The following is an 18229-nucleotide window of genomic DNA, read 5'->3' on the forward strand; positions in this document are numbered from 1 at the left end:
ACTGCAGCTAAATCAGCTCGGGACTATTTTTAAATCTGGGCTTTCTAATTTTATTTATTTTCATTTCTTGAAGCTCTTGGTTTCAAGGCAAGTGGGGAATGTCTACATGACTCATCCCAGAGCTCACCCCCCTCTGGGCTCATGGCAGGGGCTGGGAAACAGCAGGAAAAATTCTCATTCCCATTAAAATCTATCAGTTTTCCGAACAAGATGATTTGGGCTTTACTTTTTAGTCACACTTCACAGTATTTTTTTTTTTCCTCCTGGAACTAAAACATTTAATCCTGCTCCAGGATCTGTGGCTAGAAAAGAATTTGGAGCTGCTAACTGGGAATATCCCAGATGGGAGCAGGAGCTGGTTCTTGTGAGAGGAGCACAGGGATCCTACCTCACTCCCCACACCTTCCTCCCAACCCTCCTCCTCCTCCTCCTGTCCTTGTCAACCCTTTCCAGCACTGAGACCCCCATAGCCCAAATTCTGCAGAGAGAGAAAGAGCAAGAGAATCGAGCTGGGTGCAAAGTGAGCATTTCCCACTCATCCCAAATCCCTCTGTGGGCATTCCCAGCTCCAAATCCCTTTTTTTTTTTTTTTTTTTTTTTTTTTGGCCTCACCAAGGCAGCGGGATCCATCGGGGCTGCTGATGAAGCCTCGGGGGCAGGAGCACACGTAGCTGCCCACGGTGTTGGTGCAGTCACCTCCATCACACACCCCGGGCATGGCCCCGCACTCATCCACATCTGCAGGGAGAGAATCCCACAGGGACCCTGCAGAACCTCCCCTTCCCCATCCAAATCCCACAGGGACCCTGCAGAACCTCCCCTTCCCCATCCAAATCCCACAGGGACCCTGCAGAACCTCCCCTTTCCCATCCAAATCCCACAGGGACCCTGCAGAACCTCCCCTTCCTCATGGAAATCCCACAGGGACCCTGCAGAACCTCCCCTTCCTCATGGAAATCCCACAGGGACCCTGCAGAACCTCCCCTTCCTCATCCAAATTCCACCACAGAGGGTGGGAGCTGTGGGTTCGGGGGGTCAGGGGATGCTGGAGGCCATAAAGGGTCTCCAAAATTCTTCCACAGGGGTTTGTGGGGTCTCTGCTTCTCTCCACAGCTCCTGCCAGGGGAAGTTTAGGCTGGACACCACGAAGAAATTCTTCCCAGAAGGAGGGACTGGACTTTGGAAAGGGCTGCCAGGGGAGGTTTGGGGGTCTGGTCCCCTGGAGGTGTCCAAGGAAAGCCCAGGTGTGGCTCCCAGTGCCATGGGGGTGGCTCTGGGTCACAGGTTGGATTTGCAGGTCCCTGTGGGCCCCTCCCAGCCCAGGATATTCCAGCATTCCATTCTCTGATTCTATTCCAGTCAAGAGGGGAAGAAAAATTCCTGCTTGGGCTCTTTAGGACTGTCAGATTCTGAGGGGTCCCCTGAGTGCTGCTCTGGCTCTTTGATGCTCCCTGAGACAGAAAATCCCTGGGAGCTGCCAGGGCAGCAGAAAACACCTCCCCACCTGGGCCCCTGCAGCCAAAAAAGAGATTTTATCAGCCTGCCTGCCCTCATTCAATCCTGCCCTGCCCTGGGCTACAGCTCAAGGAGCAAAGGAAGGAAAAGAGCTTTAGGAAGGTAAAGTTGTGATAATGGGGAAGAAAAACCAGCCCAGGACTTTGAGTTGTGATACTGGGGGAGAAAAACCAGCCCAGAACTTTTTGTTGTGATACTGGGGGAGAAAAACCAGCCCAGAACTTTTTGTTGTGATACTGGGGAAGGAGAACCAGCCCAGGACTTTGAGTGGCACTGGGGAGGATCTGAGCCCTGGGGGTTGCTGACAGATCCGTGCCTCTGCCACCCCTCACTCACCCCCAGGCAGCACCAGGGACAAACTGAATCCCATTCCTGTGGAAAAGCAGGGAATCCAAGAGCTTCCATCAAAGTGCAGCTCTTTCTTTTCATCCCCCCCCCCCCCCCTTGAAAACCCCAACCCTGAGGAGCAGGAAAAAAGCTCCAGGACTGCACATCCTGTGCATGGGAAACCCGAGCCCTGGGCTTTGTTGTCCTTTCAGCTCTTCCCCAGCACATTTTCCTTCTCAGTTTTCCCTGTGTGAGTGTCCCGTGGTGGTTTGGAGCCGTTCAGGCAGAGCTGACCCACTGGGATGGGTTCATTCCCCTCTCATTAACACCCAGAGCTGGGGAGGGAATCCTGCCAGCTCCAGCCTGGCTCCTGCCCGACTTTTCCAACCTTCTGCTCAGAATTAAAGCAGGATCCTGTGCTCTGCTGCTCAGACAATGGCAGGATTCAAGGCAAACGTTGATTTTGGAGCCGGGCTGGGGTTGGAATTGGCTGAAAATGCTGGAAAAGCCAAAGGCTGCAGAACTTCTGGAAGAGCTGGAGCTGCAGAGCTCGTCCCACACAGAGCTGTGGGAACCTCACATGTGCTAAAACCCCAGGATTTTATAGAGAAAACACCCCAGGGGCCGTGCCTTGGGGTCCCTCAGGTGCAGCACCACGGAATCACTGCCCTCCTTTCCCAGAAAGGAACCACAGAGGGGGGAATGGAACCTCCAAACCTCCCAAATCCAGGGAAATGAGCTCTGGATGGAGCCAAGCAACGAGCTCCTCGGAGGGGTTTTGTGAGGAAATAGAAAGAAAGTGGGTTTGGGGTTCCATCCACCCGTGGAAAACTCTGGGAAGGTCCCTCTGGTGCAGAAACATCAGGAAATTGAGGATTTTGTGCCCTGGTGACAAAAGCCTGGGCTGTGGGGACATAAAGAGCATCTCACACCTAAAGGGGTGAGGAAAAGAGGTGAGATTTGTGTTCCCAGGATTTGTTCCCTCTGGCAGGAAATCCTGGAGAGGCCAAAAATGGGCAAATCCTGGCTGAGGTTGTTGCACACAACTCTCCTGGAGCCTTCCACTCCCTTTCCTGGGGTCTCTCCATGGATATTTTTGTTGTTGTTGTTGTTGTTGTCTCTTATCACCCTGGCTGGGTTTTGGATGCAGGACACATTCCTTTGGGAAGCATCCTGGATGAGGCACTGGCATTACCTCACTGATAGCAGAGCTTGGCCTTTGTCCTGCAGCACAGGAAGGGCTGTTAAAAAGTGAAATTCTTGGCAGAGAAACCCTGGAATTATGGCAGGAAAAGCTTTGTCCAGCCAGTGATTCCCCCTTAACTCCACACCATGGAATTGTTCCCTTCGGTGTCATTTTTCTGGTTGCTTCCAGGATAATTTAAAAATGCCACAGCCTCCCCTTCCCTGTGATTTATGGATCCAGGTCTCTGGAGCACCAGGATGTGTCCGAGTTCAGCTTTGATGTTCCCTCTCTCCACTTTGCACCAGGAATTTTCTTGTGTCCTCACCAACTTTCCTCCCGCCGCGTTAAGAGCTCAGCTGGATCCAAACCTGCCCTTCTCTCCAGGCTCTCATTCCCTTAAAACCTCAACAGATCCTGCTTTTTTTCTCCTTTTTTTTTTTTCCGCCATAATCCAGGCGTGGGATCGGTTAATTCTTCCCTAACCTGGCAGTTCCTGCCCTCTTTCTCCATCTTTTTGCACAATTTTCGGTTCTTCCCAAGGCGACCTTGTCTCCAGCAGATTTTAGGGAGCAGCCTGAGCCCTCCCCTCCCTAACCCCAGCACTCCCTTGTTCTCCAGCCTGCTCAGAAAAGGAGCAGTGCCAGAAATTCTCATCCTCCCTGGAGCTCCTCGGAATACAATGGACAATGGGACAACACGAGCCACCCTCTGGAAATGTCCCATCCCTCGGGGATGAGCTGCAGGAACAGGATTTGGAAGAGGTTCAGCTACAAATCCGGGCTGGATTTGTGGGGGCTCGCGTTTCCCTGAGAGGAAAAAGGATTTGTTTTCCTGCTGGAGCTGAGAATCCATCCAGGGAACATCCAACTGCAGCCGCCCCCGTTATCAGCTTGGAATATCAAGCCTTGGAAAAGCGTCTTTATCCTCCCGGGAGCGAATTCCAGGTGTTGGAGATAAGGTTGGTGTGGGGAGATAAGGAAGGCACCGCTCTTATCTCTTCTCCCACCGCGATCGTGGCACGAACCGCCCCGGCGTTAATGAGGGGACATCGCTAATTTGGGGACATGGCTAATTTGGGGACATCGCTAATGAGGGGACATCGCTAATTTGGGGACATGGCTAATTTGGGGACATCGCTAATCAGCTCTGAGCTCAGCACAATCCCAGCTGCTGGTTTCCCACCAGGAATCCCCCCAGCACAAAACACGAGCTCTGGGAAGCCGGGGGGAATCTCCCAGAGAGTTTTAATCGATGTTTAATATTCCCTGGATATCCAAGCCATGCTTGGATGGGGAATGTGAGAACGGGAGGGAAGCAAAGAATTCCCTTCTTTCCCCAGCTGTAAAATGAACCCAAAACTCCACAAGGGGAATTCCTGCCCAGCTGGGATTCGGAGCCTGGAGCACACCTGGATAACAAATCCATCCTCAGGTGCTGCTTTGATCAAACCCTTGGCCTCAGTGAGGACAGCACTTGGACCAAGGCAGAGATTTTGGCAGCTCCAGCAGGAATGGGAGGCTCAGGAATTTGATGCTCCATCTGCTGGACCAAATTCCTGATGGATCAAAGGGTTCAGGGAACTCACAGGAGATTTTTAGGGAACTCAGGGCCCAGATCTTCTTGTGTCCATAAAGTGAGAGAGGAACCCTCTCCATTCCCCTATCCACATCATTTTAGGGAATCCCAAAGGTGATTCCACATTTTGAGATCCTCCTCGCCTTTTGCTGGCCCTGTGGGGACGTGGAGGTGACACAAGCTGGGAAAGGAACCCTTTGGAGCATCCCTCCCGTTCATGTCATTCCCAGGATCCCCAGATCCAAGGGAAGCCTCCTGTCCTGGTGGTGATGCCAGGGGTGGAGCAGCCCCTGGGAATGCTGGAATTGTCCCTTCCGTGGCAAGCACAGGGAAGGGGAGCTCTTTGTGCCCACGTGGGGCTGCTCTTCCAGGCACTGGGGGAATTGGGATGTGCTCCTCACATCTGGAGGACAGGCCCAGACAATGGATTTGGTTTAATCTCGGGATGGAGAAGATTCAAGCTCAACTGGTTTCAGATGTGCTCTGCTCCCCAGCCAGCGTTCTGCTCCCCCTGCTCCCACCTTGGCCAGGCAAATTCCTGGAATATTGTTGGATATGGGGAGCTGGTCCTTCACCTGACACACACACACACACAAAAAAAATGACTGGTTTGGATTCTCCTGCTTTCAGTCCTGGGTTGTGGGAGCTCTGCAGGAATTCTGTCAGGATTTTAGAGAAAGTCTCCTGGCGTCCTGCCCAGGAAGATGCTCAGACACAGATGTTTCCTGGGGATGAAGGAATGTCCATCCCCCAGCAGGGATTGACCTCTGCAGCCCCTGCCTCTCTTTGGGAAAGATTTCCTGAGGGGCTGAACCCAGGGCACAGAATCCTGGAATGATCTGGGCTGGAAGAACCTTAAAGATCATCTTATTGCAGTTCCAGAGGCAGGCAGAGCTCTCCTTGATTTCTCATTTCATGGTGATTAAACCTTCACAGCCCTAATGAAAATCCTCGAAATTAAAAGTTGTTGAGTTTTCAAGGCTTGATCAGACTCAGAACCTGGCAGTGCTTTGGAGGCAGCCCTGAGCTGAGCCTAAAACCTCCCAGAGGTCCCTCCTGTGCCATCAGTCTGTGTTCCCATTAAAATATCCTTTATAAAAAAACACCTCTGTGATCAAAGCAAACCAAAGCCAACCAAACCAAAGCAAACCAAAGCAAACCAAACCAAAGCAAACCAAAGCAAACCAGTTTCCTTCTGGTCTGAGGGAAGACCAGGAGATCAAAAATCCCTTTGGAAGTGGGATCCAGCCTGGAATGGGAACTCTCTCCCATCTCCACCTTGGAAAAACCCAGGATTTAAATTCCCCGGGCCATTGGGAAGTGGAGCATCGTGGCAAAGCCTCCCTTACCTTCACACCTGTGGCTGGTCTCGCTCTGCTTGTGCCCCGCAGGACATTTGCACTCGTAGGATCCCACGGTGTTGATGCAATTCCCACCTTGGCAGAGGCCAGGGATGGCCTGGCACTCATCCACATCTGCAGGAGGAGGAGGAGGAGGAGCAGGGATGTGAGGATTCCACGGATCCCTGGAATTTCCTGCGCTCCCAGGATCGCATTCCAGAGGGAATCACCCCTGAGATTGCACCGGGGTGAGGGCAGGGAATGAATTCCTGCTTCCCAAAGGAGGTGTCCGTGCCCTGGTTCTTGGGGAGGAATCAGCAGCCTGAGCCAGGACACCCCATGGGATGCAGGAGCTCACCCCAGAGCAGTGTGGGAAGAATCTTTGGGATCAAATGTTCTGGAAGATCCCAGGGGACCGTGCAGGGGCCACGGAGCTGCTCTGGGACACTCGGGGGGATTTGGCAAAGTTCCACACAGAGTTCTGTGCTTTGGGGGTTTTCATCTCTGTGTTCTCTGGTTTAAGGTTCTGGTTTGGGGCTCTGTTCAGGACTCTGCTCCCAGCACTCTCTGCTTTAGGGTTTTGTTCTGGGGCTGCTTTAGGGTTTTGTTCTGGGGCTGCTTTAGGGTCCTGTTTTGTGATCCCATACCAGCCTCTACTCCCAGCACTCTGCTTTAGGTTCCCATTTTGGGGCTGGTTTATGTTCCCATTTTGGAATCCCATTCCCATTTTCTGATCCCATTCCCATTTTACGATCCCATTCCCATTTTGGAATCCCATTCCCATTTTCCGATCCCATTCCCATTTCAGTCTCCCATTCCCACTCCCAGGCCTCTGGTTTATGTTCCCATTTTGGAATCCCATTCCCATTTTCCAATCCCAATCCCATTCCCATTTTTCCCATCCCATTCCCATTTTCCCAATCCCATTCCCATTTCACCCTCCCATTCCCACTCCCAACCCTCTGGTTTATGTTCCCATTTTATTCTCCCATTCCCATTTTCCAATCCCAATCCCATTCCCATTTTTCCCATTCCGACTCCCAACCCTCTGGCTTATGTTCCCATTTTGGAATCCCATTCCCATTTTCCATTCCCATTCCCATTTCCCAATCCCATTCCCATTTTCCAATCCCATTCCCATTTTCCCCATCCCATTCCCATTTTGGAATCCCATTCCCATTTTCCCCATCCCATTCCCATTTTCCAATCCCATTCCCATTTTCCCAATCCCATTCCCATTTTCCAATCCCATTCCCATTTCCCCCATCCCATTCCCATTTCACCCTCCCATTCCCACTCCCAACCCTCTGGTTTATGTTCCCATTTTGGAATCCCATTCCCATTTTCCAATCCCAATCCCATTCCCATTTTCCAATCCCATTCCCATTTCCCCCATCCCATTCCCATTTCCCCCATCCCATTCCCATTTTGGAATCCCATTCCCATTTTGGAATCCCATTCCCATTTCCCAATCCCATTCCCATTCCCCCCATCCCATTCCCATTTCCCCCATCCCATTCCCATTTCCCCCATCCCATTCCCATTTTGGAATCCCATTCCCATTTTGGAATCCCATTCCCATTTCCCAATCCCATTCCCATTTCCCAATCCCATTCCCATTTCCCAATCCCATTCCCATTTTCCCAATCCCATTCCCATTCCCCCATCCCATTCCCATTTCCCCCATCCCATTCCCATTTTCCAATCCCATTCCCATTTCCCCCATCCCATTCCCATTTCACCCTCCCATTCCCACTCCCAACCCTCTGGTTTATGTTCCCATTTTGGAATCCCATTCCCATTTTCCAATCCCAATCCCATTCCCATTTTCCAATCCCATTCCCATTTTGGAATCCCATTCCCATTTCCCCCATCCCATTCCCATTTCCCAATCCCATTCCCATTTTCCCAATCCCATTCCCATTTCCCAATCCCATTCCCATTCCCCCCATCCCATTCCCATTCCCCCCATCCCATTCCCATTTCCCAATCCCATTCCCATTCCCCAATCCCATTCCCATTCCCCCATCCCATTCCCATTTCCCCCATCCCATTCCCATTTTGGAATCCCATTCCCATTTCCCAATCCCATTCCCATTCCCCCCATCCCATTCCCATTCCCCCCATCCCATTCCCATTTCCCAATCCCATTCCCATTCCCCCATCCCATTCCCATTCCCCCCATCCCATTCCCATTCCCCCCAATCCCATTCCCATTCCCCCCATCCCATTCCCACTCCCAACCCTCTCCCCCACGTCCCGTTACCCTCCTTCTCTCTTCCCCGTGCCCTTTCCCCTCCGTCCCCGCGCTGACCCTGGCACGCTCCCGTGCGGATATTCGGGATGAATCCGCGCCGGCAGGGATGAGGCTGCCCGGGGCACATCTCGCACGGGTGTCCCCAGGCGCGGCCGATGGTGGCACAGCACATGGTCTTGGTGCACACGATGCCGCTCAGCTGGCCCTGGCACATCTGGTTGTTCACCTGGCTGAAGCAAGGCCCCGTGCGGTAATCTGGGGGTGAAAAAACAAAAAAAAAACAAAAAAAAACCCAAAAAAAACCAAAAAAAACCAAAAAAAACCAAAAAAAACCAAAAAAAACGGGAGAATCCGTGAGTTCCGTCCGCTCGGGAACGCCCGAAATGAATTGGAGTTATTTGAAAATAGAGCAGGGTGGATGTTAATGGTATCGTTAAAATGGGTGAGGTTTGTCGATTAAAATTCAATTTGTCGATGAGAGTTTAGGTTTAAATTATATTTGGTAAGTTGGTTTTTAATATAAAATGGAATTGGTCAGTGAAATTTTAGAAATTGGTTGAGTTTGTAAATGGGTTTTTAAAATAAAATGGAATTGGTCAGTGAAATTTTAGAAATTGGTTGAGTTTGTAAATGGGTTTTTAAAATAAAATGGAATTGGTCAGTGAAATTTTAGAAAATGGTTGAGTTTGTAAATGGGTTTTTAAAATAAAATGGAATTGGTCAGTGAAATTTTAGAAATTGGTTAAGTTTGTAAATTGGTTTTTTAATATAAAATAACGTTTATCAATGAAATGTTGAAATGAAATTAAATTTGTAAATGGGTTTTTTAATATAAAATAACGTTTATCAATGAAATTTTGAAATGAAGTTAAATTTGTAGATTGGTTTTTAAAATAAAATGGAATTGGTCAGTGAAATTTTAGAAATTGGTTAAGTTTGTAAATTGGTTTTTTAATATAAAATAACGTTTATCAATGAAATGTTGAAATGAAATTAAATTTGTAAATGGGTTTTTTAATATAAAATAACGTTTATCAATGAAATTTTGAAATGAAGTTAAATTTGTAAATTGGTTTTTAAAATAAAATGGAATTGGTCAGTGAAATTTTATAGATCAGTTTTTAAAATGAAATAACGTTTATCCATGAAATGTTGAAATGAAATTAAATTTGTAAATTGGTTTTTAAAATAAAATAACGTTTATCAATGAAATTTTGAAATAAAGTTAAATTTGTAAATTAGTTTTTAAAATAAAATAAAATTAATCAATTACATTTTAAAATAAAATTAAATTTATAGATTAAATTTCAAAATAAAATAAAATTTATCAATTAGATTTTTACAATAAAATAGCATTTATCAATTAAATTTTAAAATTAAATTAAATTTGTAAATTAAATTTATACACTTAGGAATGAAATTGAAAGATGAAATTAGATTTACAAATCTATAAATTGAAACGATTTAAAAATTAATAAAATCAGACAAAACAATAAAATAAAAATAAATCATGCAACTAAATAAGAAATTAAATAAAATAAATTCCGAATTAAATTATTCAATGCATTATATTACATATTAATTATGTATACGTATCAATACACACAATATAAAGGCATAAAAAATAAATAAAGTGAATAAAAGATAAAAAAATTGAATAAATATAAATAAATTGAATAAAAAATAAATCAATTGAATAAAAAAATAAATAACTTGAATAAAAAATAAATAAACTGAATAAAAATAAATTAATTAAAAACAAATAAACTGAATAAAAATAAGAATAAATTGGAAAATAAATAAATAAATAGAATAAAAATAAATAGAATAAAAAATAAATAAATTGAATAATAAATAAATTTAATAAAAAAATAAATAAATTGAATTTTAAAATAAATAAATTGAATAAAAATACATAAATTGAATTTTAAAAATAAAAAATTAATAAAAATAAATAATTTGAATAATAAATAAATAAATATAATAAAAATAAATTAATTAAATAACAAATAAATAATTTTAATTTTAAAATAAATAAATTGAATAAAAATAAAAATAAATTGAATAAAAACCAAATCCATTGAATAAAAATAAAAGTAAATTCAATTAAAAATAAATAAATTGAATAAAAATAAATAAATCGAATAAAAAACAAATAAATAGACTAAAAATTAAATAAATTTCAATAGCAAGTGTGCTCTTAACTGAATACCAAACACTCAACCATTACAACCTTTTACTTTATCTTTTGTCCCTTCTTGTCTTCCTTTAAACCTTTTCAAATTAAACCTTTTAAAATGTTTAAATTTTTAAAATGCCCCCCCCAAAAAAATAAAATGAAATAAAGTAAAATAATATAAGATAAAATAAAATAAGATAAAATAAAATAAGATAAAATAAAAATAAAATAATATTAAATAATAAAATAAGATAATAAAATCAAATAAAAATCAAATAAAAATCAAATAAAATAAAAATCAAATTAAATCAAATCAAATAATAAAATTAAATTAAATTAAATCAAATCAAATAAAAATAAAATAAAATAAAATAAAATGAAATGAAATAAAATAAAATAAAATAAAAAATAAAATAACATAACATAAAATCAAATCAAATCAAATCAAAATAAAATAAAATAACGTAAAGTAAAATAATAATAATAAAATAAAATAAAATAAAATAAAATAAAATAAGATAAAATAAAATAAAATAAAATGAAATAAAATAAAATGAAATAAAATAAAATGAAATAAAATAAAATAAAATAAAATAAAATAAAATAAAATAAAATAAAATAAAATAAAAAATAAAATAAAATAACATAAAATCAAATCAAATCAAAATAAAATAAAACAAAATAAAATAACATAAAGTAAAATAATAAAAATAAAATAAAATAAAATAAAATAAAATAAAATAGTGATCCTGCTTTTTCACACCGCGATTCCTTCCCAGCACTGCCACCCAAGCTGAGATTTATTTTTATTTTTGTTTTTTTTGAGGAGAAGAAAAGCTGAGATTCGACAAATAAAATGTTGGTTTTAGAGATGGTGATGACTCCAACAAAAGCTAAAAATCAAAAATCAGGTAATTCTAGAATTTCAATCCCAGCTTTTCTGGGAATTTCAAAGGATGAGGAAAAAACCAATTGAATTTTCACTTTAATGATAAAAATTCCCAGTCTGGAGGTGCCCAAGGCCGGGCTGGACGGAGCTGGCAGCGCCCGCGGGATGTGGAAGGTGACGGAAGGAAAGGAGTAGAAAAAAAAAAAGCAATTCCAAGATTTTTCCGTTGCCTTCCGTCCCGAAGCAGTCTGGGATTGTGGAATTCTCCCATTTTTACCTCGTGATTTCATTTCTTCCCTTGAGCTCTCGAAGATCACCTGGCAATTTCAACTTCAGAGCTCAGACACTGCGGCAATAACCAGCGGCTTCTTCCATTCCCAGTCAGGATCCTCTCATCCCTTCAACCCCAAGGGTGTAAAACCCCAAGGATGTAAAAACCCAAAACCCCAAGGATTTCAAACCCCAAGGATTTCAACCCCCAAGGATTTCAACCCCAAGGATTTCAAACCCCAAGGATTTCAACCCCAAGGATTTAAACCCCAACCCTTAAACCCCAAGGATTTAAAACCCCAAGGATTTAAAACCTCAAGGATTTAAAACCCCAAGGATTTCAACCCCCAAGGATTTCAACCCCAAGGATTTAAACCCCAACTCTTAAACCCCAAGGATTTAAAACCCCAAGGATTTAAAACCCCCAAGGATTTAAAACCCCCAAGGATTTCAACCCCAAGGATTTCAACCCCAAGGATTTCAACCCCAAGGATTTCAAACCCCAAGGATTTCAAACCCCAAGGATTTCAAACCCCAAGGATTTCAACCCCAAGGATTTCAACCCCAAGGATTTCAAACCCCAAGGATTTCAAACCCCAAGGATTTCAATCCCAAGGATTTAAACCCCAAGGATTTAAACCCCAACCCTTAAACCCCAAGGATTTAAAACCCCAAGGATTTCAACCCCCAACCCTTAAACCCTAAGGATTTCAACCCCCAAGGATTTAAAACCCCAAGGATTTCAACCCCAAGGATTTAAAACCCCAAGGATTTCAACCCCAAGGATTTCAAACCCCAAGGATTTCAAACCCCAAGGATTTCAATCCCAAGGATTTAAACCCCAAGGATTTAAACCCCAAGGATTTAAAACCCCAAGGATTTAAAACCCCAAGGATTTCAACCCCCAACCCTTAAACCCTAAGGATTTCAACCCCCAAGGATTTCAAACCCCAAGGATTTCAACCCCAAGGATTTCAAACCCCAAGGATTTCAAACCCCAAGGATTTCAAACCCCAAGGATTTAAACCCCAAGGATTTAAACCCCAACCCTTAAACCCCAAGGATTTCAAACCCCAAGGATTTCAACCCCCAACCCTTAAACCCTAAGGATTTCAACCCCCAAGGATTTAAAACCCCAAGGATTTCAACCCCAAGGATTTAAACCCCAAGGATTTCAACCCCAAGGATTTAAACCCCCAAGGATTTTAAACCCCAAGGATTTAAACTCCCAAGGATTTAAAACCCCAAGGATTTCAACCCCCAAGGATTTAAAACCCCAAGGATTTAAACCCCAACCCTTAAACCCCCAACCCTTAAACCCCCAAGGATTTAAACCCCAAGGATTTAAAACCCCAAGAATTTAAAACCCCAAGGATTTAAACGCACAAGGATTTAAACCCCAAGGATTTAAACCCCCAAGGATTTAAACCCCCAAGGATTTTAAACTCCAAGGATTTAAACTCCTAAGGATTTAAAACCCCAAGGATTTAAACCCCAACCCTTAAACCCCAAGGATTTCAACCCCAAGGGTTTAAACCCCAATGAATTAAACCCCAAGGATTTAAAACCCCAAGGATTTAAACCCAACCCTTCAACCCCCAAGGATTTAAACCCCCAAGGATTTAAAACCCCAAGGATTTAAACCCCCAAGGATTTAAACCCCAAGGATTTAAACCCCCAACCCTTAAACCCCAAGGATTTCAACCCAATTTTTTGCAGGGTTTTGCCTTCAGGAATGTGGCTTTGCCATTTGATGAGGGATATTGGCACAGCAGGAAATCCTGCAGGAAGCAAAATCCTTCCGTGGGATTTTTTTTTTTTCCCTCAGCTGGATAGAGGTGGTGACACAGAAGTGTTTGATCTGTGACTGGGAATAAAAAAAAATATATATAGTAATAAAGAAAAAAAAACAAAAAAACAAACAAAAAAAAACCTTGGAGCACGTCCTGGTCCGCTCAGAAAATTCCCTGTGAAATGTTTGAGCAGTCAGGTGTTGGTCAGAGCAGCCAGAGCCTGGCTGAGATGGGCTCAGGGAATTTCCAAAATGGAATTAATTAAGCAATAATTAGGAACTGCCCTGACCCCAATTCCCTACTCCCGGATTAACCCCTACGGGGAAAGGTTTGGGTTTGATGTGTGAAGCAACAAAAATCCTGTGTGGAGGAGAGGGGGAGCAAGAGCACTGGGAGCCAAAAAATCCAAAAATTCCCAAAATCCATGGAAAACACACAGGAAATCTCCGTGTCTGGGAAGGAATCAATCAGCAAAGAATTCCTCATTTCCAGCTTCATGCTCCCTCTGATTTGTGTTTTGGAGCAGTTCAGACTTGAAAGATCAAAGCTGAGAGAATTGGGCTGAGGATGTCACAAGGAGGTCGAGAGAAGGATTTGAGAGGGGAAAAGAAGGAATGGTTTGGAAGAGATATCGGTAAAAACAAAAAAAAAAAAAAAACAAAAAAAAAAAAATTTTTTTTGGGAATCTGACCAGAAACGTGAATCATGGGGAGTTACCAAATAATGATATTTCTCTCTTTTTTTGACCCAAATTTTACAAGTTCCCAGATCACTGGCTGATGTCACTGCGGGGTGGACCTCCCCCACCCCCCCACCCCCACCGCCAAAAAAAAAAAAAAATCAGATTAATAAATGAAAAACTCCAAAATTGACGCTCTGAACAGGGAGAAAAGTGGCAAAACCTGCACCTCCCACCTCATGTCCTACCTCATCTCCCCCAGGCACTGCAGGAATTCCTGGAGAGGGATAATGAATGTGGGATTGTGAGGAGAACACCCCCTTTTTAGCCCATAATCGCCCAAAATAACTTTTCCTATGCAGATGACTCCTCTGGAGGGAATGGAGCCAGGGAAATCTCAGTCTGGAGAGCCCTGGCTGCCTCCCAGCCCCAGCTGGTGCTAATTTTAATGGGCAAATGATTAAAATTTTAATGAGGCACCAGTGAAATTTTATGAAGGAAATGGGGACGCTTAGGAGATGTCTGAAGCCTCTCCCAGTCCCTGCACGGGATCCTGTTCCAGGAATCCTTCTGCAGGTCAATGTTCCTGCAGGAGTTGGGTTTGTTTTTTTTTTTTGTTGTTTTTTTTTTTTTCCCTTGGAAAATCTGGGATTGCTGTTCCCTCTTCCCTCAGCAGAGCCCAGTGTGGGATGTGGGGCAGCTCCAGGTAAAATTCCCATTAAGGAATTGTAAGAAATCCTGAATAAGGGGGGGATTTAGGGAGCCCCTCGAGCTCTGAATCCCTGACAATTCCAATGAGAATTCCCATGAGAGGACTGCAAGAAATGCTGCACCAGGGGGGGATTCTGGGGAGAGGGCTTGGTCAGGAACTTCTGAAAATATTCACATGAAAAAAGAGTTTCCTCCACTCCTGCAACATCCATGGAGCCAGGAGGGTATCCCCGAGTCAATTCCAGTGGGAATTCAGATCCCTGGACATGGAGAAGTGGGATCATTCCAAGATTTCCTGTGTTATCTAAAGGACAATCCCAGCCACACAAATCCATCGTGGGAGTAGATGCAGAGTCCAGCACAGGGAGGGGAATGAGGAGCTTTTCTCTTCTCCCACCCTCTGGAATTCCCTCCCAAGACAGCCAGGGGCTGAATTCCTCCTCTCCCAAACAAACAGAGCTGGGGAAGAGGAGTTTTTTTTCCTTTGCCAAAACTCAGTTCCCTCTCACAACAAACAATGGAGGCTTTTTCTTACAACCTGCAGGACAAAAGTGGCCGTGGATCATCCCCAGGGAGCTCCAGCTGTGCTGGGATGGGGCCACAAATCCCAGGATTGGGCAGAAGGACACGGCCAGGATGGGATGGTCCAGGGCCACCAATGGGACAGACTGGGATTGGGACTGGGGAGATCGGGATCGGGATCGGGATCGGGATCGGGATTGGGATCGGGATCGGGATCGGGATTGGGATTGGGATCGGGAGTGACAGGGATCAGGAGTGACAGGGATCAGGAGTGACAGGGATTGGGATCAGGAGTGACAGGGATCAGGGGGTGACAGGGATCGGGATCAGGAGTGACAGGGATTGGGATCAGGAGTGACAGGGATCAGGAGTGACAGGGATTGGGATCAGGAGTGACAGGGATTGGGATCAGGAGTGACAGGGATCAGGAGTGACAGGGATCGGGATCAGGAGTGACAGGGATTGGGATCAGGAGTGACAGGGATCAGGGGATAACAGGGATTGGGATCAGGAGTGACAGGGATCACAGAGCTGAAAGGTTAAAATCAGGCTCAGTGGAGCAGTGGATCTCTGCACACAGAGGCCTTGGAATCCTGGAATGCTCGGGCTTGGAAGGGAATTTAAAGCTCCTCAGGGACACCTCTCACTGTCCCAAGCTGCTCCAGCCGGGCCTTGGACACTTCCAGGGATCCAGGGGCAGCCACAGCTGCTCTGGGAATTCCATCCCAGCCCCTTCCCTCTCTCCCAGGGAACTATTCCTCTCCAGTATCCCACCTACCCCTGCCCTCTGTCCCTCGCCTGTGTCCCGTCCCTCCATGAACACTCAGGAGCAGCATCCCAGAGCCTCCAGCACAGCCCCAGGGGAAGGAGCTGACCCCAAAAGAATTGTTCCAGGTGTTCTCCAGGTGTTCTCCAGCCCCAGAGCTCTCCCAGCCCCTCGGGCTCTGGGGGAGGGGAGCAGCCCCAGGGTCTCCCTGAGGGGCTCCTTTCTCATGGAATACTTTCTCCAGCTCGTCATTTCCTTACTTCACCCAAACACAGCCACATTCCTCCACTTTAACTGTTTGGGCTTTTGCAGAGAAGAAAAAGCTGGCGGGGGCACTTTCTAAGGCCAGACATTCCAAGTGCTGGAAAAACACATCCAAAGGAAATTGTAAAGGGAGAACTTTCTCGGAGTTTTCCTGTCCTGTTTTTACAGTTTCCTGATGAAGTCTCGGCCTGATGAAACCCGAGTTTCAAGGAGCAGCTCCCGAGGCACAGAGAACACAGGGAAACAAGGAGCTGGTGGTTCCAAGAGTGGGAGGAATGGCTGGGAATGTCAGAGCAGGGCTTGGAAAGTCCTGGAAGATGATCCCTTGGGGTCAGGACTTGTCCTGGTTGGTCAATGGAGGGGCTGGGGGGGGAAAATTCCAGGGCTCCAGACTCTTCCCAAGCACTCCTTGGGAAAACTGGCATTGCCCAGAGTCCCTTGGAAGAGACCACAGCTCCTGGATCTCAGGGAAGAGCTCCTGGATCTCAGGGAAAAGCTCCTGGATCTCAGGGTAAAACTCCTGGATCCCAAAGAAAAGCTCCTGGATCTCAGGGAAAAACTCCTGGATCCCAAAGAAAAGCTCCTGGATCTCAGGGAAAAACTCCTGGATCCCAAAGAAAAGCTCCTGGATCTCAGGGAAAAGCTCCTGGATCTCAAAGAGAAGCTCCTGGATCTCAGGGAAAAACTCCTGGATCCCAAAGAAAAGCTTCTGGATCTCAGGGAAAAACTCCTGGATCTCAGGGTAAAACTCCTGGATCCCAAAGAAAAGCTCCTGGATCTCAGGGAAAAACTCCTGGATCCCAAAGAAAAGCTCCTGGATCTCAGGGAAAAACTCCTGGATCCCAAAGAAAAGCTTCTGGATCTCAGGGAAAAGCTCCTGGATCTCAAAGAGAAGCTCCTGGATCTCAGGGAAAAACTCCTGGATCTCAGGGAAAAGCTCCTGGATCTCAGGGAAAAACTCCTGGATCTCAGGGAAAAACTCCTGGATCTCAGGGAAAAGCTCCTGGATCTCAGGGAAAAACTCCTGGATCCCAAAGAAAAGCTCCTGGATCTCAGGGAAAAGCTCCTGGATCCCAAAGGAAAGCTTCTGGATCCCAAGGAAAAATTCCACAGGGAAGATTTCATTTGGCTGTAGAAACAACCCCAAATGAAAAAGCTCATCCCTGGGGCACAGGAGGAGCTGCAAACATCACCCGAGTCAGACTCAGTCACTCGCTCTGGGTCATTTTTTCCTACTCGAGGGAGGGTGAAATCAGAGCCATGACATCAGAATCTTTCATTTTGCTGTAAAACCACGAGCAGCCCTCGGCCTCTGGCCCCACAGCCTCAGCTTTTCTGGGCTGCAGCTTCTCCTCCCACACTGATGTCATGGGAGCTCAGGTTCCACAAAAATATCCCCCAGCCCCTCGTCCCACAAGATGTCAGGGAGAGGGAGGAAATGATGCTGGAATTCTGTGAGTGCCTTGCTCCGAGGGTATTTCCCTCTGGAGGGGGGGAATTTCCTGGATGAGGTGTGAGGGGGGTTGTTCTGCTCCCAGTACAAAGCAGCCTCTTATTGGAGCTGCTCTCAGCACTCAGAAATTCACTTTATTCCAATTGAAAATTCAAATTATTTCTTGTTAGGGCGGTAGCAAGGTAAGTTCGAGTGAAGCCCTTAAGTAAATCTGGAACTGGATGGATTTGGGGTGGGTGAGTTCTTTCTGTCAGGGATGGGGCTCACAAAATCCCAAGATTCTGGGGCTGGAGATCACCCAGCCCAACCTAGGTCACCTGCAGCAGGTGACACAGGGACCAGGTGGGTTTGGAGTCCAGACAGGGAGAATCCCCAATTCCTGGGCAAGTGTTCCAGGGCTCTGCCACCTCCAGGGAAAGAAGTTTTCCCTCCTGCTGAGGAGGAATTTCTCGTGTTCTGTTTGTGTTCGTGCTCCTCACTCATCACTGCTGTCATTAATACAG

The 18229-nt window shown here is 45.2% G+C and overlaps 1 protein-coding gene across 2 annotated transcripts in view; it reads right to left on the reverse strand.

Moving 5' to 3' along the window:
* Positions 1–18229, reverse strand: part of FBN3 (fibrillin 3) — a 71990-nt gene that overhangs the window by 36188 nt on the left and 17573 nt on the right. For both annotated transcript variants that reach the window (XM_062510243.1, XM_062510242.1), the window contains exons 6-8: positions 8258–8455; positions 5953–6078; positions 613–738 (exon numbers count right to left, since the gene is read on the reverse strand). In XM_062510243.1, the coding sequence (XP_062366227.1) occupies positions 613–738; positions 5953–6078; positions 8258–8455 (450 nt within the window). The remainder of the gene's footprint in view (positions 1–612; positions 739–5952; positions 6079–8257; positions 8456–18229) is intronic.

Source organism: Cinclus cinclus, chromosome 28 (genome assembly GCF_963662255.1).
Source record: "Cinclus cinclus chromosome 28, bCinCin1.1, whole genome shotgun sequence".
Classification (NCBI taxonomy): domain Eukaryota; kingdom Metazoa; phylum Chordata; class Aves; order Passeriformes; family Cinclidae; genus Cinclus; species Cinclus cinclus.